This window comes from Camelus dromedarius, chromosome 3 (assembly GCF_036321535.1).
Source record: "Camelus dromedarius isolate mCamDro1 chromosome 3, mCamDro1.pat, whole genome shotgun sequence".
Taxonomy (NCBI): domain Eukaryota; kingdom Metazoa; phylum Chordata; class Mammalia; order Artiodactyla; family Camelidae; genus Camelus; species Camelus dromedarius.
The window spans coordinates 7,767,875-7,791,029 of record NC_087438.1 but is presented as its reverse complement, the minus strand read 5'-3'; the positions used below and the strand labels follow the sequence as shown (position 1 = coordinate 7,791,029).

General features: G+C 39.9%; 1 protein-coding gene and 1 non-coding gene across 5 annotated transcripts in view; both read left to right on the top strand.

Moving 5' to 3' along the window:
* Nucleotides 1-23,155, top strand: part of CTNND2 (catenin delta 2) — an 886,119-nt gene that overhangs the window by 818,116 nt on the left and 44,848 nt on the right. For all 4 annotated transcript variants that reach the window (XM_064479567.1, XM_064479565.1, XM_064479566.1 and 1 more), the window contains one exon: nucleotides 12,727-12,937. In XM_064479567.1, coding sequence (XP_064335637.1) covers nucleotides 12,727-12,937 — 211 coding nt within the window. The remainder of the gene's footprint in view (nucleotides 1-12,726; nucleotides 12,938-23,155) is intronic.
* On the top strand, nucleotides 18,541-18,666 carry LOC116152390 (small nucleolar RNA SNORA77). The gene has a single exon (XR_004136029.1). It is a non-coding gene; the product is annotated as a small nucleolar RNA SNORA77 (small nucleolar RNA).

Genomic DNA, 23,155 nt, shown 5'->3' with positions numbered 1-23,155 from the left:
ACACAACCCATTTTTATTAAAATGATTTGTCATTATCTTTGGGTTCCAATAAGGAACCCCAAACCAAAATTGGCATTCTTCCTACTATCAAAAATATAAAAGATACCAAATTTCTTTATTCTAAAAAAAAATTACATATGGACAGAAACTAAAAAATAATCTTTGACCTAGACATTGAGTTATATAAATAAAGACTTAAAAATCAATCTCAAAGTAGGACAAATGAAGAGAAGATTTTTTTTCTTAAAGAAAAGGAATGATCACTTTTGTTAGTGAGAACTGCTCTACACCATCTTGTGTCTAGAGAAGGAGATTATCTCCTCAGCATAAGGGAGACGGGGGGTTTATAAGATATGGAATAAGTTCAGGCCCCTGGCATATAATTTAGTGTCCGTGATGTGTGTTAGAAGGTTAGATGGATTGATGGCTCCAGTCGACCCCACACTGCCTCCAGTTACCTGCTCTCTGACATTTATTTCAACTGTGAAGGTGGGTCTTTCATGCCCAGGGTTTATATAAACAAAATCAGACCTTGGGGAGCCAGTCCCCCAAATCCAGATAAGACCCACTGGTATCCAAAGCTCAGTTCAGTAATATAAATCAGAATTGCCTAGTGGAAACCAGCACTTGACTTGGCTGGCAGGTCCTAGGAAGAAAATCAACTTGGGACATAACATTAAGTGAATTTCCGTCTATGAACTTCCTCTATTTGAGAACCTGCCCTGGGAATTCTTCCATAAGCAACTCACTGATTGATGAGGAAGGTGGAATTATAGGCGGATAACCATATATCCTTCTTCTGTGACATTTATCTCTCTGGTTTACGAAGTCCTCTGTGAACAAAGAATGGGGGTAAGGGGTGAATGTATGAAGTCAGAAAAAGACTGATGCATTTAGGAACAGGGTGTGTTTACAGTGAGCAACTCCTAACAGCCGATCTTAAAATGCACTAACTACCATGCATTCTCTCCAGCTGTCCTTGGCATGGGCAGAGCAATTCTGAGTTTCATCCACAGTAAGTCAGGTTGCTGTGAAGCTAGGATGTCTTTGGTGGGACGGATGTGTGGGTATTCGGTGACATGGAAGAATAATAGTAATACGAGCAGAAATGCAGCTGCCCTAATCCAGCAGGACCACCCCGAGTGAGGCCCCCAGACCCCGGTCCTCTGGGAGGGGAACGGGTGTCATGCCCAAAAAGGTTCCTCTTTTCGGATAAATTTGGGAAACTCGAGGTTAAACTCAGTTCACCAAGTGGTTGCATTTTGTGTAACTGTCGGTCTGGGAATGGCCTTCGCTTTGCTGCCATACATTGTAAGTCTCCGAGTGCCAAGCGCGGCATCTCCCACACACGTGCTGCAGTGAAACCCTTCTTAGAATACAGCATCCTGTCAAACTGGTGTTCCAGGGACCTGTCACAGAGGTAGGTGACGCCCGCAGCAGGATAATAAATGTGAATGCATTCTCATCACAGCGCTGTGGTTGCATTTCACATTGTGTAGTCAGAGAGCTCAGTAAATTGTTTATTCATTTATCAGGAAGTGTAAGGTTATTAGATGCCATCCTGTCCTGTTTATATTATTGTTGGAAAGATTGGTTACACACGCAAGCTAACTAGGTGCAACTTCAGTAAACGTATCGTTCGAATCAGTGAGCTTTGGGGTAGGTGTCTTACAGGCAGGACAGATTATACCTGTGAAAAGAGCTCAGAGGTGGGAGTGAGGAGGGCTGGTGGGAGAGAGAAGTTTCTGGCCAAGAGACTCCCAGAAAGATACCAAAGCCAAGAGATAGTCCTGCAACCTCACACACACCATTTAATCTCTTTAGACTGCATCTGTCTGTATGTAAATTGGAAATGGTACCTGCCTTTTCTGTACCCCTGGGGAGATGCAAAGCAGAAACTGAAACAGAAGTGACTTTTCTTGAAAAAGGTGAAGCACTCCGTAACATAAACTATGAGTAGTAATATATGAAGAAGACCTCTAGCTGATTCCCTCTCTTTGTGCTCTCTGTGGAGACTACTTTTTATTTTGGCAGAGGGGTAGATCAGTTTGAGAAAGCGAGAACACAGGATACAATGTTGCACTTCTTCATCAGACTCTTCGCATTAATCAGTGCACGACCATTATCCAAACGTGCTGATATCTGGCCAGAGGACTAATTTCCGATTCTACCCCTGAAAACAAACTTTTCTTACAGAAATACCAACCTCATCTGTCTCAGACACACCATTGACATGTTCATCCCAGGGGAGTTTTGGATCTTTGTTAGATAGCAATCTGGACCTAAAAATAATAAGCCTTTGTAGGTTTCTCCCCTGAAGCTGGAATCGGTGTTTAAATTTTCACCTTTACTTCCTTTCTGCTAAAATTAAGGAGTAAATTGAGATAATATTTTTTTGCTATCATGCTTAGTATTTAATCAAGTGATTTAAATCCCGTTAAAATGTATTATACCAGTTACTTGCCTCATTTTCAGTATTTCTCAAAAATTCATTCATTTCCAGTTCAAAAAGGAGCTTCAGCAAGCCTCCTGTTAATTAACTGTGGCTTTTATTTTTAGAGTGATTCTTAGGCAAGTTAAATGTGCGCATCTTAGCCACCTTCTCCTCCGTGTTTCTACTCACTCCCTTACTTCTTGACACTTCAACAATGTGAGAATTTCTCAGAGTCTAAGTCAGTGAAATCTTCTGCATAAGATCTCAAGGTGCTCAAAAATACAATCCCTTTTGTCTTCCAAACAGATGGAATAGGTTATATATTTGGACGTGGTAATTCTTGGAAGGACTGCGTAGCATATACCGCGAACCTGTAAGATTTGCTTTCCTCAATATGATTTCTATTCAGAGGGTTGAATTACTGTTTGAATCATTTTCTCAGACCGACTGCTTACCAATTCAGGCATGTGAGAGAGGTTCTGATACGTGTCATAAGGTCGTGCTTGCTTTTTCAAGTCACAGTCATTAGAAAGGAGCATAAGGAACTTGAGTGTTTCTCCCAGCATTTGTGTCAGCCTCTGCCTGCAGCAACCGCTGATTCCCAGCCTCCCTTCTTACCCTGACTGTCCCTCTCTCTCCCCTTCTCTCTTTCTATTTAGATAAATCATTAATCAATTAAAGCAACTACAAGGAACATAAAAGAAGGTTCATTTTTTAAAAAATTAATGCAGCTCATTAAATATTTATTTGAATCCAGCAGAAGCAAAGGGGCAGGTGTGGAGATGAACGGGTACCATTCTGGGAAGAAGGGGCTGACATGATCAAACCACAGCCATTTTCCAGTCTGTGAAAGGGAGGTAGACAGACAGAAGCATCAAGAGAAAGAGATTTTTACTACAAATTGTTGCAAGGGATCCAGACTTAAGAAGAGACAGCCTTCCCCATTTAAAATAAAAAAGCACAAATTCACCATGGTTAGTCAGTTCATGGGGGACAAACGGCAGTTTTCTCACAAGATAATCTGCTGGCTGTCACGTATCAGGGTTGCAAACATCAGAGATAAAGTTGGTTTGGGAGTCAGTAGCTGCTAGAAGATTACTCGAAGATTCATTATTTGGGGCTAGGGCTGGAAGGGCGAGCCTGTGTTTTGTCTTTTTCTTTTCTTGATTTGTTTCCCTGGGCTGCTGTCTTGTTTTGTTCTGTTTTCCTGACCCTGGGCTGTGATGAGCACATGATGTGCAGGCAGTCAGGAAGGAGGCAAAACAAGGTACCAGTTTTCCTTCACGGCCCTCCTAATGCTGACGTTCTGCCCCTCAGATGCAGATTTAACCGCTGGTGTTTGCTTAGCAGTTTTCTTGTTTGTGACCATTAATCTGATGGTTTCCAAATTTGACCAGTTATACAAACATAGGTAAACTCATTCATAAAGTCCTCTGGACACGGTTACCAAAACCAGACCGATGTGATAATAAAGCTCGAGAGTTAACTTTTGTTTTGCTTGTAGATCCTAGGTTGGTCATTTTGGTTTCTTTGTGTCATAGAAATATTTTATTCCCTTTCGCCTCGTCTGCTGGGCTCAGTGACCCAGCACTGGCAGCCTCACCTCCGTTACCTGGGACGCAGGGGTTGTTCCGTCTCTCTGAGCCCCAACTTTCAATACTCCTGTCCGTGATGCCTGGAGGGCGAGGCTACTGTAGGCCACACAAGACGAGTCAGGCCAGTGTCCTGGGAGGGTGCTGTGGGCACTAGTCCCACACATAAGGTCTCCTTGCTTTTTAATGGGCTTATCATATGTAATTAAATTATATTTGCCTTTAAATGTGGCCTCTGTGGCATGGTCATGGATACGGATTTAATTTTTTCAGTGATGTCCCAGTAGAAGGGAAGACAGACTGTAGTTCAATCTATAAAAATCTATGGTTAAAGAAGGTAAACAGGTTAGCCAGGGCTTCTTTTTTTTTTTTTTTTTTTTTAGTATTATTTAAGTACTGTTTTAAGTTGTGTAGGGAGGACCAAGCAACATACATTGTTAAACAGGATAATGATGATGATGATGATGATTAATTTTTCCTGATAGCTTATTATCTTATCTATTTGAAGAATTTTCCTTTTTTCCTGAGTTCTGAAGGCTTGACTAGAACAAGATCCCACTTAAAGAACGTTTCACCTCGTTATTATAAGCATAACCTGTTACATCAAGCATTAAAGACAGGAAATAGAAAGAAGGACTTTGTAACATGCCCAATTCAAAATAGAACATTAACCTCAAGTAAATTTGTTTCATTTAGTCTAAGTAATTAATCCTTGCTCTCTTGATCTTGGGTTAGTTAGCAGTGCAGATTCCCAGAGTGAATGAGTTCTGGAACCCTGACGCCATCCCTCGGTCGTCTGAGAGATGCGCCTTTGCTGTAAGGATATCACCTTGCAGGGAGATCTGTAACCAAGAGCCTGTTTTCCATTGTACCAAGCGTTAAGGGTTCCTATTAGAGTTCTTTAATCAGGCTCTTTTGATGTTTCTTCCAGCAGACCCAATTACTGATCTGTGGCCCTGGCGGGGTCTTTGGGAGAGTGTGAGAGAAAATCAGACACCACTTGTTAATGATAAGGCAGAATTGCTCTGATTATTTACTCATCACAACCAATCATATCCAAATGGAGACAAGTTTAGTTTTATGAGAAGGTAGTCAGTCACTACCATTATAGTAAGTATATATTACAGACAGTGAGGGCACTGAAAACTCACCAGGATCTTTTAATTTATCCCATCAAGAGTATGTTAGGATTCCCACCAACTGAAAAGGCTCTTTTAAGCCTAGAAATGGAATCTTTCTTTTAAAAACTTGCTGGCCGTTATTGCGCCAGCCTCTAACATGAAAGGGAGCCTGCTTCCAACCAAACTGAAAGGTCCGTAACTTCTGGAGCATCATCACAAGACTTGTCATCATTAAGTGGAGGTTGAGTTTCTCTTTTTTTCATTTGCCAGGTCTTTTTTTTGTTGTTGGAGGCTTGATAAATAGGAAAGCTCTTACAATAGTAATAAACCAAATAAAAATCTGTAGAATACCAAACATAACCTAATTATTCCTAACATCCCTTATTTCATAAGATGATAAAGAAAACTCTTTGATGTTACCCAGCAGCAGTCTGGGAAACACGAAAGACGGTTTAGATGTAAAACATTTTTTAAAGTTTTATTAGTTTGACTATGGGGTATAGATTTGGAGAAGGCAATTTCAAAAAGGGCTGTCAGGGGACACAAAATATAAGTTCTTATTGCCTAAAGACAGAAAATAACTGCAGCTTAGTTCCAAATTTTCCCATGTAAACAGACATTCAAACCTTCTCAATAACCAAGCAATGCCATAGTGAATGTGTCACCTCTTTGGTCTAAAAGCCACATAAACCAGTTTTAAAATATAGATTTTTTTTTTTGGCATATGCTTTCTCCCCTTTCATGATAAGCTGTTTGTATTAGATGTCCTCAAAGTGGTAGATTTTATGAAACATTAAACTCCAAGCTTTTCCAAAAAGACAAAGGAATGAGGAAAAGGAGCTAACAGCATTGCAGAAAGAGCTGTGCCTCCGCACAGAGCGTTGCACTGCTGATCGTTAGTAAGGACTAAAGATTTTCCTTGGGCAAAGGAGCTAAAGGCTCTTTTCACATTTTCCTATAGATACACAATCACAAGAAAATCAGTGCCTCGCTTTTACATCTTCAACCACTGATCAGTGTAAATTCAGAGTGGGGAGAGAATTCAGGAATCTGACCCCCCGCACAGACTGCAGTCTCACTGGCCCAATCTGTGTCTCACTGGCCCAATCTGTCCAATGTAACTATTTTGAAACTTGAGTCGAATGAAGGCTTGCGACTGTCAAGGGACAGCTTGGATGGTAAATTATGGTTAATTTTGGTCATTTTCAGCTCTCAGCACAGTAGCAGCTACCCATTTCTCACTCCAAGCCCCTTGGCAGGCAGCTAAACATGTGCTTACCAAGCAGCTTGTATGCAGCTTGTGGGAACCAGGGTGGGCAGTAAGGACTCTGTCTTCCAAATGTTGGGGCTCTGTGTTCAGATTGTTGCTACTGATCGTGGAGGCAGTCACTGTTCACACACTCCTACTTGAAAACCCCTCACCCTTCGGCTGAAGTGACTTCCAGGGAAGTTAAAGGATTGATGTCCTTCCCTCCCCTTTCATTGTTCTCTTTTCCCCCTTTTGGGAGCCAGACCTTAAAGACTAGGACATTCAAAAGTAAATGCATGTATGGGGAAATTTAGAAAATGACCATGCATGCTCAGGGAAAGGCATGGGGTTCAGAAAAGACCTGAGGAGACCTTAAGTTTACACCTTAGTGCACAGACATCCTCCGACAATTAAAAACAAAAACTAGCAAACCCAGGCAAGGAGAGGGGGAAGAATCTGATTTCCAGGGTTACTCCATTGTTAGATGTCAATGTTCAGTTTTCAACAACAACAAAATCACTGTGTATACAAAGAAATAGGGAAGTGTTGCCCATCCACAGGAGAAAAATGAACCAGCAGGAACTGTCCCTGAGAAAGACCAAAGGGCAGAACTGATGCCATTTGGAAAGATGCTCCAAGAACTCAAAGAAGACATGGAGAAAGTTAAGCAAATAAACGTGTGAATAAAATGGAAATATCATTAAAGAGATAGGAAACTTAAAAGAAAACAAAAAAGAAATTCTAGAGCTGAAAATTTTGATAATTGAAATGAAAAAGCCACTAATGGATTCCAGGGCACATTTTAGCAGGCAGAAGAATCAGTGAAGTTGAAAATAGGGCAATTAAAATGATCAAGTGCAAGGAATAGAAAGGAAACAAATTAAAGAAAAATGAACAGAGCCTAAGGAATCTGTCAGTCACTATCAGGCAAACAGCATACTTGAAGCCCCCGAAGAAGACAGAAAGGGACAGAGATTATTTGGAGACATAATGCCTGAAAACTTCCCAAATTTAATGAAAAACATGAATATAAACATTCAAGAAGCTCAACAGACTCTGAGTAGGATAAATCAGAGACCCACACTGAGACAGACTGTCCAAAGACAGATAGAGTGAATTTTGAAAGCAGCAAAAGAGAAGTGACTCATCAAATACAAGGGATCCTCAATAAGATAGAAACAGATTTCTCATCAGAAACTTTGGAAGCCAGAAAGCAATGGGCTATCTTTTCAAAGCGCTAAAAGAGAAAAACTGTCAACCAAGAATCCTGTATTTGGCCAAACTGTCTTTCAAAAACAAAGGAGAAATCAAGACATCCCCAGGTAAACGAACGCTGGGGGAGTTTATCATCACTAGACCTGCCCCGCAAGTAAAGGTAATCTTGCAATTTGAAATAAAGGACAGTAATCAGAAGTCATATTAAAGAAATAGAGATCTCAGTGAAGGTAAATGTATGGTAATTATAAAAGCTAGTATTACTGTAACCACAGTTTGTGACTACTTTGTTTTAAAACATGATTCAAGAGAATAATGCCTTTGTAAAAAATTATTAGTCTAAAAGCTAGTATTATTGTACCTTTGGCTTAAAACTCCACATTTTCTGTTCTATATACTTTAAGAGACCAATGCATTAAAAAATTATTATTTTATCTTTTTTGAACACAACATACAAAGATGTAATTTTGTGACATCCATAATTTAAAAGGGTAGGGGTAGAGCTATGAACGAACAGAGTTCTTTGTATGTTATTGAAGTTAAGCTGGTGTAAATTTAAATTGGAGTGTCATAACTTTAGGATATTAAATGTAATCCACATGGCAACCACAAAGAAAATAGGTACAAAATATACACAAAAGGAGATGAGAAGGGAGTTGAAACATTTCACTTAAAAAAAAAAAATCAAACACTAAAGAGACAATAATGTAGGAAATGAGGGGCAAAAAATGTTACAAGGCATTTAGAAAACAAATAACAAAACAACAGAAGTAACTCCTCCTTAAAATAATTATTTTCAATATAAAGGGTTTAAGCTCTCCAATCAAAAGTCAGAGGTTAACAGAATGGGAAAAAAAACATAATCCAACTATATGCTGTCTACAAGAGACTCGCTTTAGATCCAAAGACACATAGATTGAAAAAGAAAGGATATTGTACCCCTCAGTTCATAGAATAACTAAATATTCACAATGACTAAAGTGAAGAAGCAACCCAAGTGCCCACTAGCAGATGAATGGATGTGCATACAATGGGATGTCATTCAGACTTAAAAAGCAAGGAAATTCTGGTATTTTCTACAGTATGGATGAAGCGTGAAGACATTATGCTAAGCAAAATAAAGACATACACTATATGATTCCACTTGTGTGGAGTTGGGTAGAGTAGTCAAAATCATAGAGATAGAAAGTAGAATGTTGGTTGTAGGGGGCTGGAGGGACCGGGAGTTATTTAATGGTTTAAAAGAGTTTCAGTTTTGCAAGAGGAAAAGAGTTCTGGAGCTACACGGTGGTGATGGTGGCACAACAGTATGAGTTTACTTAATATCCCTGAACTGCCCACTTCAAATGGGCAAGATGTTGAATTTCTACTATGCGTTTTTTTAAGACCATTAAAAAAACTGAAAAAAAAATTAATTTAGAGCATCTTAGCACAAACTCAGAGGTCAGTTTTAACAGCTCCAGAAACAGGGAAGCCAAGGAGGTACCAAGACCTCACAGATGAAGGAGGCACAATGTTCCTCATCCAGGGCTGTTCTCCGTTCCAGCTGACATTTTTTTTTAAATATCTCTTCTCTAAAGCTGGATTGAGAGATTTGAGTTTACCATGTTGCATCACAAAGCCCAGCTATACAGAGGACGGTATCAGTGATTCAGAGTGATGTACCATCAGCATGGGAAGGGACTCGGGAGTGCACAGGTGGTTAGACCAGAAAACCACCACTCAATATTGCTGCCACCAATGGGGGAACCAAGTGACGGCACACAAATCAATACCAGAAATAGGCTTAGTCCTGAAATAGAAATAGGAACAGATATAAACAAACAACACAGAAACAGGCGTAGTCTGCAAGAGTCAAGCTGTTACCCAAGCGCAGACATCCCACAAGAACTCTACAAGGAGCCCCCTTCTGGGGCAACACAGTTTGTTAGCTCTCCTGAGTCTGTCCACACACCTTCCTGTGCCCAACTCTAAATGTAAAGACTCCCAAAAAGAACCATAAAGAGAAAATCGTTTTTACGTGCAGTTTACAAACACACAGGGGAGGAATGGTAGCAAAGTCACAAAGTTACAGTTGGTCTGTATTGATAGAAACAGCAGGGTTTTTTAATGCAATATCTCCAGTAGTTATATCAGAATTGCAAAAGTCAGAGGTAAAATTGTTTTGCTTATAGACTAAGTAACTTCGAAGAAGTGGTCCAAGGATTCATTCCCGTTGAGAATTTGAGCGAGACAGGGTGACCTTTTTGTTGGTAGTGGCGGCGGAGCTGTTGTTTGTTTTGTTTTCATCTCAGGGAGCATTGTGCTTTTCTGTTGTAGCATAGGACGCAATGAGAATGGATAATGGGAAAAATACCTATTCCAGATGGAGGCAGGGCAAGGCAGTCACTTTGTTTTCACAAATCAAAGTGTCTTTTGAACCCGATGACCTGCTTGTCTCCCATGAGATTTTTGCAGCGTGGTTCTCCCATCTAATTTTTACTAATTATGCATATTTTTCTTTGTGTGGAAAAGGAAAATAGAAATCCAACATGTCCATTATTATTAAACCTTTAGGATTCACTCGGTTTTCACTACCCACCCATTGTCCCAGCTAGAAATTTCGGAATCCTCTTTCCAGCGTTTCACTGGACTCCAAGCCTTGTCTGAGGATTCCCCATCATGGCTGCTCTCCTGTCTCCGGTCCCCTCATGGCCAACTCTTTGTAGTCGTGAGTCCTTGTTTTTTGTCCTGAAATATTAGTCACCCCGCCAGGTGGTATCACCAGCAGGAGTCACTCTATGGCTTTTGGTCTGTGTCAGATCAGTTACTTTGTTTTTAAACTGAGTTAAATCCAGAGGAAGAGGGAGTGGTCCCCAGTCTGCAGTGGTTGGTGGTGCCACTGCCCCTTTCTCAGGCCTCAGCAGTTCGTTCTGTGATGGGAAGCTCTTCTGTCTCATGCCAGGCTCAACCGTTGGGTGAGACCTGTGCTCTTATGATGTCCTCTGCATCCACACAGCATCCCAACCCACGCCATCACCTCCCAAAGCACCGCCGAGCCCTAGGCGCCCTTCATGTCCCTGTGCCCATGTATACGGCAGTGACTCCTGCTCTTTTCCAGGCTGTGGTTCATGTGGAAAACGATGGTATTGGTACCACGCCCTGGGGCAAGTCGAAAAGGCTGCTCTGGGGAAGTGGTAGTTCCTGCCACCTGGACCCTATGGGGACACCTTGTCTCTCATTCAGGGCTCACGAGTTGGGAAGCTATGAAACTATGTCTGTCATAATTTTTTTTAAGGAAGATAACAAAATCTTAAAAAAAAAAAAAAAAGGCTGCAGCCGAATCCTCTCCCTCTCCTTGTTTTTGTTCTCAATCTTGACAACATCCAAGGTTGCAAAACCAGTCTTCCATGCTCATTAAGGAGTGGGAGTGCTCCCGTGTGCACGATGATTGAAAGGATTTACTGTTTCCTTCCTCCGTCTCTTCCCTGCTAAAGAAGGACCCACCGTCTTCTCGCATCAATGAATTCAAGTTTGTCTGACAGTGGTTTGTGGGATTTAATGATAAAGTCGCCAGTGTGCTGAGCTCAACAAAACGAAACTCTTAGCCAGAGTTGAGTGTGATTTAATGATAAATAGATAAAGCAAGTTGCTCAGAAGACTACTCTTGTACAAAGGATCTCCAGTCTGTTTTAAATGCTGTCATTGGAAAATAAATATGCTACATTTGGGGGTTTTCAGGCAAAGCATTTTTGTCAGACATTTTTCAGCTGTCATCAAGTGAATGATGACACTCTTATTGTAGTAATTTAGACATCAGCATTCTTTTTCTATCCAAGCTAAAATAAGCCTCTTAAACATGGGATAAGAGCAGGTACCAAAATTACAAAGGTTATGTTTTATTTCTTCCTCCCTGGAATCAAGATGGCATTGCCTCCTCCCATGGGGTTCCATTTCCGGCCCTCAAGTGTCACGTGCCAGAGAATTAAACAGCAAAAGAAGTTATCCTTTAGAGATGTGTGTGGAAGAAAAATATTTCAAATGGCTTTCAGGAGCTACCTAAATATGTCTACTTGGGGGATGGGAGACAAGGAAGGAATTTAACTTTGGACATGTGCCAATTCCACCTGAAACATTTAAGAACAGCCAACTTTGCTACAGGCACTCATTTACTTAGTTCCAGAAGTAAATTAATGGAACAGCATTGGAATCTGCAGGTGGGATGGATTAATTGTCTTGCAGGGTTATTGGTAACGCTTATGTTGCTTTGCAAAGTAAAGCACTCCATTACTCCATAAAGATGTCATTGGAAGCACCTCTGTCATTGGGAGTAGCATGATGAATAAGGATAAAGCAAATTAAGGAGACAAAGTTGTATTTTATTTAATTTTTTCCCGCAGGAAGTAAAATGTCAAATTAGTAAATGTGATACGATAGAATCATTCAATAGCATCCCCATCAGAGAGACAAGCAGATCATCCTGTTACCCCATGTCAAAGGGCCCCTAGTTTTATCTATTATTTGTCAAGCTTTTCTCCCCTCCTTTAACAGTTTCTCTTTGCTTTGTAGGGTCCAGAATGCAGATGTCATATATGCATACATTTTTGTGTTTTGACTTTTATTTGTTAAATAATACACGTCCCAGCATACCTCCATTCAGGGCATTTTTGAGGTTATGTTAGAACTACCATATGTTTTCTTGACTTTGGTGAAGAACGAGCAGGAGCCTACTTCTAGCTAACTTCTACTGGGTCTTGAGTCCATTGACATCACCATGTGTTAAATGCTTCACACACATTTACTCATTTAATCCTCACAATAACCTTGTAAGGTGGGTACCATTATCATTCTTGTTTTACAATTTAAAAAGCTGAGGCTTAGAGGCATGAAATAACTTGCCCAGAGAGTCAATCCCACATCCTTCCAGCACCAACAGTCCATGCATCCCCCAGGAGGAAATACTGTCTTCTCTGTGTGTGTGTCCACATCGAGAACATTCAGCGATGGGGAACAGACTACGCTGCACTAACGTGGCTTCTTGTGTTCTCTTTTTGCCTCCCGTCCCCACCTCTCCCTCTGCCCTCTTTCTCCGTTTTGGCCGCATTTCAACTCTTCCCTTCATTTTCTTTGCCAAAGGCAAGTACGCCATGCGAGACCTGGTCCACAGGCTCCCGGGTGGGAACAACAGCAACAACGTGGCGAGCAAGGCCATGTCGGACGACACGGTGACAGCGGTCTGCTGCACCCTGCACGAAGTGATCACCAAGAACATGGAGAACGCCAAGGCCTTACGGGATGCCGGCGGCATTGAGAAGTTGGTCGGCATATCCAAAAGCAAAGGAGACAAGTAAGTCAGCCGGTGACAGCGTGTCACATAGAATTGGTTTTGGTAGAATTGGTCCTAAGTGTGCCCCTGACGTCCCCTGGTTACGGATAACACTATTGAACACCGCTGGAAAGCCCTTGCATAATCGAGAGGAGGAGAACAGCAGATGCTTTCCAGTCATCCCACTGCACAAGGAAAGCTGATTTTACTGATAATTTTGATTTGAGAAATAACTCATGACTTGGTGGCTCCTGTGATGTTGGTAAGATAGACTTGCCAATCCAGCGTCCAGTCTAGTGACTAGTGTGTTCCTCCAGTGTGGGAGAGGCAACCTGGATACATGAAGGTATTTTGTGGCGGTTGTTCCTCAGTGGTTACAAGTCCAAGTGTTGACGGTGTATCTACATCCTTTTGTTCTGCCCAGCGAGTCATCACACAGGGGGTGTGTGGAGTCAGAGGGAACTCGGTGCTAACCCAGCACCCTCCCTCACCACCTGTGCGTATGGGACGGATCATTTAACAAGTCACTATGCCCATGCTTTCCAATCCAAAACTGAGGGAGGGGCTGTCTTAAAATACTTCCTGGAACAAGTATTAATCAAACCCTGAAGGCTGAATAGAAATTTTGTAGGCAGAGGGAATGATGGGCAGAGAGGAAGGAGGGCTTTTATGCTAACGGAATAAAGAGAGATGAGGGTCCTGTCAAAGTAACCACACCACCACGAAGAGGAATGTCCCAGGTTTGATTGAAGAATCAGTGCTATCTTAACTGTACGCAACCAAAACATATCTTCACAAGCCAGAGTGTCAGTGTATCAGCGAGCTGTCAATTTCACATTCACTAACCTTAATTAAACTTCGTCTCCTGGAAGTTCCTCAATGTAATCAAATAAGATTAAAAGGGTAAACCTTTTGTTATCAAGGGTCTACTTCTTGACTTTTCATTCTCTGCCCCCCTTATTCCTTTACATCTAAATGCTAAATAATTTTTTTTCGTTATTAAAGGCTGTGAGCGATGCACTTTGGGACTTTTTGGAAATACTCACATTTCATTTAATTCAGGGTATTAGCATTGCATTACAAAAGGAATCTCAGGGCTTCTTTTTAAGCGCCCTGAGACCTCCAAATAGGCTCAATCAACAATTCAGTATTGGGATCCGAATACTTTTCTATATCAAGTAGGGAAGCCCCACTGGACCCATGTAATAATTGTGCAGTGTAGACTGTTGGCTAGAAGTATACCTTATAAAACTGTACTTACAATAACATGCTCTTCTACATAGGCAGGAAACCACATAGTTTTCTTATTTATATAGCTTGAGAAGACCTGTGGAATCTCTAACTGAAATGCTTCCCTGTTTTGAGCATTAAGAGTTAGTATGTTGATGCTTTTCTTAAGCAAACACACATGCACACACAATAAAACTATAATCCACAAAAACACTCTGGTATATTTATCTACAGTCATGAGACGTTCAAAGAATAAAGTATATTCTCTGAATTGTAAGACTATAGAGCTTTGGGAGGTGGCTTGGCACATATTAATTCCTTCCAACTGTGTGACCGTCCCTATTACAGTAAGCATCACAAAATGAGCCTTAAAGAGAAAAGATGTTCTTTTTCAGTCTCATGGTCAAAGAAAATTATTTGGTTAAACAAATTAAAAACTCACTTGAGGAAACCATCTATGAAATAGTATATATCCACGTTGCCAATCCAAAAAATGGTCCTTTTAAGTCTGTTCCCATTTGGATTACTGTTAATGGGAAGTTCCTTTCACTACAGATAATCTCATAAAAGTCCTTTAAATTGACTGAAAATTTCTTTATGGAATAGTTACTTCTTTCATACCTTTTTTTCCTTTATCTTTTTTCCCCCATTGTTAACAGTCTGGATTTATGGATTTATTAATAAGAAGTATTGAACTGGTTTGAGTCAAGCATCTTCCCAGATACAGTTCTACTGCTTCATCAGTCTCATCCATTCTTTTATGTGGTTTATCTCTTTTCTATATAATGACTAATTTGGGGATCAAAACAAAGATTTTATGACTGGGGATATCTTCATCTCCCACCTACACTTCAGTGTGATTATTGCTTTTCTTAAAGCACTGCTCTTAAAACAGAATGAATCCAGAAGAATTTCTCTGGATCTTAGCGCCAAACTCACCATTTGTCACTCAAATCTGTCATGCTGGTAGCACTGAGAGTCCCATGGCCTTCCAGACATATTTTAATAAAACAGGAATGCTTTATGGAAAATAGAGTTTTCAGAATTGGAGTTGATTTAATCATTGAAAAGGGAGGAGTATCAGTTTGCTCTAGTTACTTTATAAAATGCTTGCAAACTTGCCTTCCCCCCTCCAAAATTATTCAAACTTTTAATTTGCAATAGCATGAGAAAACACAGATGAAAAAACATGTGTAGCTATGATTCTCCATTTTAGGTATTTATATGTTTTATTTCTATATACACACAAGCTTAAAGAAGCCATGATAGTGAGTCAGTCTGGCAAGTTGCCAATCACAGTGTGTTTGAACCATGTAATTCACCATGTCTTGCCAATACAACCATTGGAACTGTTGTTCTGAATCCTGATGCTGAAATAGCCCTGCTGAACACCCACAGTGAATTGCACCAACTGAAATTCTCAGCCACCCCTAGTTTGACAACTCTGGTGAAGATCAGACATTGTGTAATCGTTCATGACTCATAGAAGTATTATACTTACTAGTTTGAAGTCTTGATAACTTATTCTTTTCACATGATTTTAAACACCCATTATGAACATTTTGTCATGTCCATCTATTTCAAAAGTACATTTGAGTTTTTTCAAATTTTAATAGTTATATAGGAAACAGGGTTGAATGTGTCACCGTATTTTGTCTTAAAACAGAAAAGCCATTAACAATCTCAACTGTTACTTGTCAGTAAGGAATTGTGTTTTGTGGCTGAGGTTATAAACACTTGTCACGTTAGAAGCACTCAATTGTTCAAGTCCTTCAATCAAAAGTTATAGTTTTTCAAGTAGACGTTGCATGGTACCGGTCTAGTGGATGAATCAAAATGAAAGTCTAAGAACAAAGTAATGTTTCTTTGACCTTCATAAGTTTTTATAACACTGTGATGTATTGGCATTTTAACTGAGAGGTTAAAAGCTGCTATTCATTACACATTCACAGTCTCTCTCTATTTTGTAACTAAGCAAGAAGTACAAAAAAAATTACACTGTATCAGAGGAATTTTTGCATACTAAATATGTTTCAACTCTATTATCGCTGCTGAATAATATATGTTCCTCTAGAGTTGCTTGACTTTTGTCATAGACGTATATCTAGCTAGCAGTGATAAACACAGCAAAACATAGCATTTAATCCTTGTTCATCGTTGATTATATAAGAACAGCATGTGAGGATAATCACGGCTGCAAAGGTTCTCCCCAAGGAGCCTCAGGCTCTCCAGCACCAGGAAGACAAACCCCCAGATGGGAGAGCCGGAGGCTGTAGGAAACAGACTCTGCTCTTAAAAGGCTCACGCAAAATCTCACGCACTCTGAAACTGAGCACAGAGGCAGTCATTTGAGAATAGCCTCGGTCAGACCCACTTACTGATCTTGGAGAGCCTCTCAGGGAGGCAAGAGGCAACTGAGAATCCCCTTGAGGGCAGAGATGCTAGCAGCAGCCATTTTGGGGAGCTAGTTCTCCCACAAGGACACTGGAGCTAGCAAGCATGATTTTGGAGTCCTCCCTCAGTCTATTAGTGCCAGAGGCTGACTTGCCTACCATCCAGCCCGCCCCAGTCCTGGGAGGACCAGCCAGCTGTGCCAGGGCATAGCCCCACCCCCAGCAGGCCAGCAGCCTCCACACCAGGCAGTGCCTGGCAGCCAGCCAGGCCAGGGATCAGCCCCACCTACCAACACACCACAGTAGTCAGCCCCACTACAAAAGAAGGGCCCACACAGCTCACAAAGTGTGTGCCCCTAGAGCATATATGTCTGGTGTTCAGAGGAAGAGTGTGTTGCTGGGCCCCACAGGACAACTCTTACATAAGGCAACTCCTCCAAGATCAAGAAATGTAACAGACCTACTTGATACATGGAAATGAAAACAGAGAAGTAAGCAAAATGAGATGACAGAGGAATATGTTCCAAATAAAAGAACAAAATAAAACCCTGGAAGAAGAACTAAGTGGAGATAAACAATCTACCCAACAAAGAGTTCAAGATAATGATTATAAGGATGCTCAGGAGAAGAATGGATGAACACAGTGAGACCTTTAACAAACATTAGAAAATATAAAGAAGAACCAAATACACCTGAAGAATACAGTAACTGAAATAAAAATACACTAGAAAGAATCAACAGTAAATTCGATGATACAGAAGAGTGGATCAGCAAACTTGAAGACAGGGTAATGGAAATCATCTGAGCTGAAGAGATCAAAGAAATTTTTAAAATGAGGATAGTTTAAGATACCTTTGGAACAACATCAAGCATAGTAACATTCGCATTGTATGGGTCCAGAAGGAAAAGAGAGGAGAGAGAAAGGGGTGAGGAACTTATTCGAAGGAATAATAGCTGAAACTTCCCTAGCCTGGGAAAGAAAACAGACATCCTGATCCAGGAAGTCAACAGAGTCCCAAACAAGATGAACCCCAAGATGTCCACACTTAGATACACTGTAATTAAGATGGCAAAAATTAAGGATAAAGAGAGAATCTTAAAAGCAGCAGGGGAAAGCAACTAATTAAATGCAAAAGAATTCCCATTAGACTCTCAGATGACTTTTCAGCAGAAATTTTGCAGGCCAGAAGGGAGTGGCATGATATATTCAAAGCAATGAAAGGAAAAAAAACTTCAACAAACCAAGAATACTCTGCCCACCAAGGCTGTCATTCAGATTTGATGGAAAGAGAAAGAGTTTTAAAGCCAAAAGCCAAAAGCCAAAAGAATTCAGCACTACTAAACTGGCTTTATAAGAAATGTCAACAGGACATCTCTAAGTGGAAAAGAAAAGACCACAGCTAGAAATACGAACATTACCGAAGGAAAAATCTCACTGATAAAGGCAAATATACAGTAACTGTAGAGATAAACTACTTATAAAGCTAGTAAGAAGGTTAAAAAACAAAGATAGTAAAATCATAATAAGTAGTTAAGGGATACACAAAACAAAAAAGATATAAAATATGAAGTCAAAAATACTAAATGTGAAGGAGGGAGATAAGGATAGTGGAGTAGGAAGACACTGAACTCACCTCCACCCATAAACACATTAAAACATCTACATGTGGAACAGCTCTCACTGAAAACAACCTGGAGACAGGCAGAAAGGCTTTTACAACCAACTCTGTAGAGAAAGATACACACAGAGTCTGATAGGAAGGGAGGAGATGTGATCGGGTCAGGAACTGTCCCCTTAGCAAGGGACACAGAAGAGGAGAGAGATATCACAGCCTCAGGGATCCTCTCTGGGGAATGATGGGTTTGAGCCACATATGGGGCACTCCAGGCCTGGGATCTGACACTGGGAAGACAAGTCCCCTTCGCTGGTTCAAACACTAGTGGGACTTACAGGAGGGCTGTAAGAAATTGAGACTTTGCTTGTTAAGAGCATGTGTACTCGCAGACTCACTCTGCACCTGGCCACAGTCCTGGGCAGGTAATTTTTCTGTCTACCACAAGAATGTTCCAGGGCACTGTGACTACTTTGACCTTTCAAGGGCAATGCAACAACCCTGATACATGGGGTAAAAAAAAATTGTTTGAATTTAAAAGTGGAAAAAAAAGAAAAATATCACATGCACAAACTTGCTTACTCCTGGGAACAGCTAGCGGAAACAGCTTGAAAACTGGGGCTCTTACTGGTTTCCCAAGGCCACCACAGCCCACACTGGGAACCTGTGCCAGCCCCTCTTGCTCCAGTGCTGCTCTCCACTAGAGTGAAGGTGCCGTTGCCAAGAAGAGTACACACACTTAGAATGGAGCCAGCTCAGACCTGACCCTGCCTGTGAACAGAGCAAAGGCAGCCATTAACAGCATAAACACAGAGGCAACAGATTGAAGACCATCTGGGGCTCTGACCAGCTCACTGGAACTGTCACAGAGTGTACCCCAGCCCATACTGGCCACCTGCTCCAGTCCCTCTTGCTCCAGCACTGCTCTCCACTAGGGTAGAGGCCACCATTGCCAAAGAGAGTGGGCACACTCAGAGGGAATGGAACTTTTGGGCCTGGGCCCAGCCCCTGATAGGGTGGAAACCACCACTGAGCACAGGAGAAGCCCTGGTTCACACATGGCTCTGGCTCTGATTCTTCCATCTCCAGCCATACCTCCCAACAAGGTGGTAGCTGCCAGCACACCCCAGGGGAAGAAGTGATCCATGCTCACTTCAGATACAGCTCTCCCACCAAATCCACTGAATACATGCAGATTACATAGGGATGCTCCCACCCAAGACCAGGAAAGGTAACTGTTTAATCTAATCTCATAGAGACAGAGAAAGCTAAACAAAATGAAGACAGAAGAATATGTTTCAAGTGAAAGCACAAGAAAAGACCCTTAAAATACCCTAATGAAAAAGAGATAAATAATTTACCACATAAAGAGTTCAAAGCAATAGTAATAAGAATGCTAACTGAACATGGGAAGAGAATAGATGAACACAGCAAGAAATTTAACAAGGAACTAGAAAATATAAAAAATAACCAGTCAGATGTGAGGAAAATAATAACTGAAATGAAAAATATACTGGAAGGAAATAACAGTAGACTAGATGATACAGAAGAATGCTTAAGTGATCTGGAAGATAGAAAAATGGAAATCACCCAATCAGAACAGCAAAAAGAAAAACAAAATTTTTAAATGAGGATAGTTTTAAGTGACCTGTGAGACAACATCAAGCATACTAACATTTGCATTGCAGGGGTCCCAGGAGGAGGAGAGAGATAAAGGGGTAGAAAATGTATTTGAAGAAACTATGGCTGAAAACTTCCCAAAACTGATGAAGGAAACAAATCCAAATACAGGAATCACAGAGAGTCCCAAACAAGATAAACCCAAAGGGACCCACACCAAGGCATATCATAGTCAAAGTGGTTAAAGTTAAAGAGAGAATTCTAAAAGCAGCAATAGAAAAAGAGTCACATACAAGGGAACTCCCATAAGGCTATCAACTGATTTTTCTGCAGAAACCTTGCAGGCCAGAAGGAAGGTAGCATGATGTATTTAAAGTACTGAAAGGAAAAAACCTACAACAGAGGATACTCTGCACAGCACAGTTATCATTTAGACAGAAGGAGAGATAAAGAACTTCTCAGACAAGCAAAAGCTAAAAGAGTTCATCAGTACTAAACCTATAATAAAAGAAATGATAAAGGGTCTTCTCTAAGTGGAAAAGAAGTTGGAATCTATAGGAAAAGGAAAATCTGACTAGGAAAGGCAAATACATAGAAAGGACTGAGGATCAACTACTTAAATAAGCCAGTACAAAGATTAAAAGACAAAAATTTTGAAATCAACTGTAACTACAATGAACATTTAAGGAACAGTCATGAAAATGTAAAATATAACATCAAAAACATCAAACATGGGTGAAGGGAGTAAAAAATGTAAATCATTTAGAATGTGTTTGAGCTTAAGTGAATATCAATTTAAAACAAGTAGATATAGTTATAGGTCAACATATATGAACCACATGGTAACCACTTACCAAAAACCCACAATAAATACACAAAAACTAGACAGAAAGGAATACAAACATAGTACTGAAGAATATCATTAAACCACAAGAGAAGTGACTACAAGAAGAGTAAAAGAACACAGAAGACCTATGAAAACAACCAGTAAACAAGTAACAATTGGCAATAAGTACATACCTAACAATAATCACTTTACATGTCAATAGACTAATTGTTCCAATCAAAAGATACAGAGTGGCTGATAGGATTAAAGAAAAAAATCTTCTATATGCTGCCTACAAAAACCTCACATTAGAGGTAACAGCACACAGAGACAAAGTGAGAGGATAGAAAAGATATTCCTTGCAAATGGAAATGAAAGGAAAGCTGGGATAGCAATACTTATATCAGACAAAGTAGACTTTAAAACAATGTCTGTAACAAAAGACAAAGGAGGGCATTATATAATGATAAAGGGATCAACACAAGAAGAGGATATAACATTCATTAACATATATGCACCCAATAAAGGAGCACCTAATTATATAAAGTAAGTATTACTAGACTTAAAGGGAGAAATAGACAATAATACAATAATAATAGGGGACTTGAACACCTCATTTACATCAATGGACAGATCATCCAGACAGAAAATCAGTAAGAAAAGAGTGGCCTTAAGTGACACATTAGACCAGTTGGACTTAATAGATATCTACAGGACATTCAATCCCAAAAAAGCAGAATAAATGTTCTTTTCAAGTGCACATAGATTACATGCTAGGCTACAAAATACATCTCAACATATTTAAAAGGATAGAAATTGTATCAAGTATCTTTTCCAACCACAACACTATGAAACTAGAAATTAATTGCAGAAAGAAAAATGGGGAAAACAAACACGTGGAGACTAAATAACATGCTGCTAAAAAGCCAAACAGTCAAGAAAGAAATCAAAAAAGGAACCAGAAAATATCCCAAGACAAATGAACTTAAAAACTTAAAAGCACAACTTCCAAAATCTATGGGATGCAGCAGAAGCAGTTCTAAGAGGGAGGTTTATAGTGATACAAGCTTACCTCAAGAAATAAGAATAATATCAAATAAATAATCTAACCTACCATGTAAAGGAATTAGGAAAAGAATAATGAACAAAGCCCAAAGTCAGCAGAAGGAGGGAAATAATAAAGATCAGAGCAGAAATAAATAAAATAAAAACGAGAAAAGATTAATGAAACCAAGAGCTGTTTTTTTGAAAAGATAAATAAAATGACAAGCCTTTAACTAGGCCCATTAAGAAAGAGAAAGTGGCCAAATAAATGAAATAAGAAATGAAAGAGGGAAAAGTACCACCAATGACATCAGGATACAGAAAATCATAAGAGAATACTAACAAACAGTATACGCCAACAAATTGGAAAACCTAGATGAAATGCATAAATTCCTGGAAACATACAGTCTTCTGAAACTGAATCAGTATGAAATAGATCATCTGAACAGGCCAATCACTAGTAGTGAAACTGAATCAATAATCAGAAAATTCCCAGCAAACAACAGTCCAGGACTGTTTCACAGTGGAATTCTACCAAATATATGAAGAAGAGCTGATACTTATCCTTCTCAAATTATTCCAAAACATGAAAAAGATGGAACACTCCCAGATTCATTCTGTGAGCTACTCTTACCCTGATACCAAAACCAGAAAAGATACCAAAAAAAAAAAAAAAAAAAAAAGAGAGAGAAAGAGAGAGAGAGAAAGAAAGAAAGAAAATTACTGGCCAGTATATCTAATGAATTTAGATGCAGAAATCCTCAACAAAATATAAGCAAACCAAATTCAACAATATATAAAAAGAATCATACACCACAGTCAGGTGGGATTTATCGCAGGAATGCAAGGATGGTTCAACAAATTAATCAACGTGATACACCATGTTAACAAAATGAAGGATAAAAAGCATACAATCGCCTCAATAGACACAGAAAAAGCATTCAAAAAAATTCAACATCCATTTATGATAAAACCGTTCATCAAAGTGGGTATATACCCACAGGTAATATGATACTCAATGGTGAAAAGCTGAAAATTTTTCCTCTAAAATCAGGAACAAAACAAAGATGCCCACTCTTACCACTTCTATCCAACATAGTATTGGAAGCCTTAGCCACAGCACTCAACAAGAAAAAGAAATAGAAAGCATTCAGATTGGAAGGGAAGATGTAAATGGTCACTACTTGCAGATGACATAATACTATATATAGAAAACCCTAAAAGCCCCACCCCAAAACTGTTAGAAGTAATAAAGATTAATATACCAGGTCTGCTGCTTTTCTATACACTAATAATGAAATATCAGAAATCAAGAAAATAATCCCATTTAAAGTCACATCAACACGTATAAAACACCTAGGAATAAACTTAACCAAGGAGGTGAAAGACCTGTGCTCTGAAATTTATAAAACTGATGGAGGAAACTGAAGATAATACAGGGAAATGGAAAGACATCTTGTGTTCATGGATTGGAAGAATTCATACAAAGCAATCTACAGATTTAATGCAATCC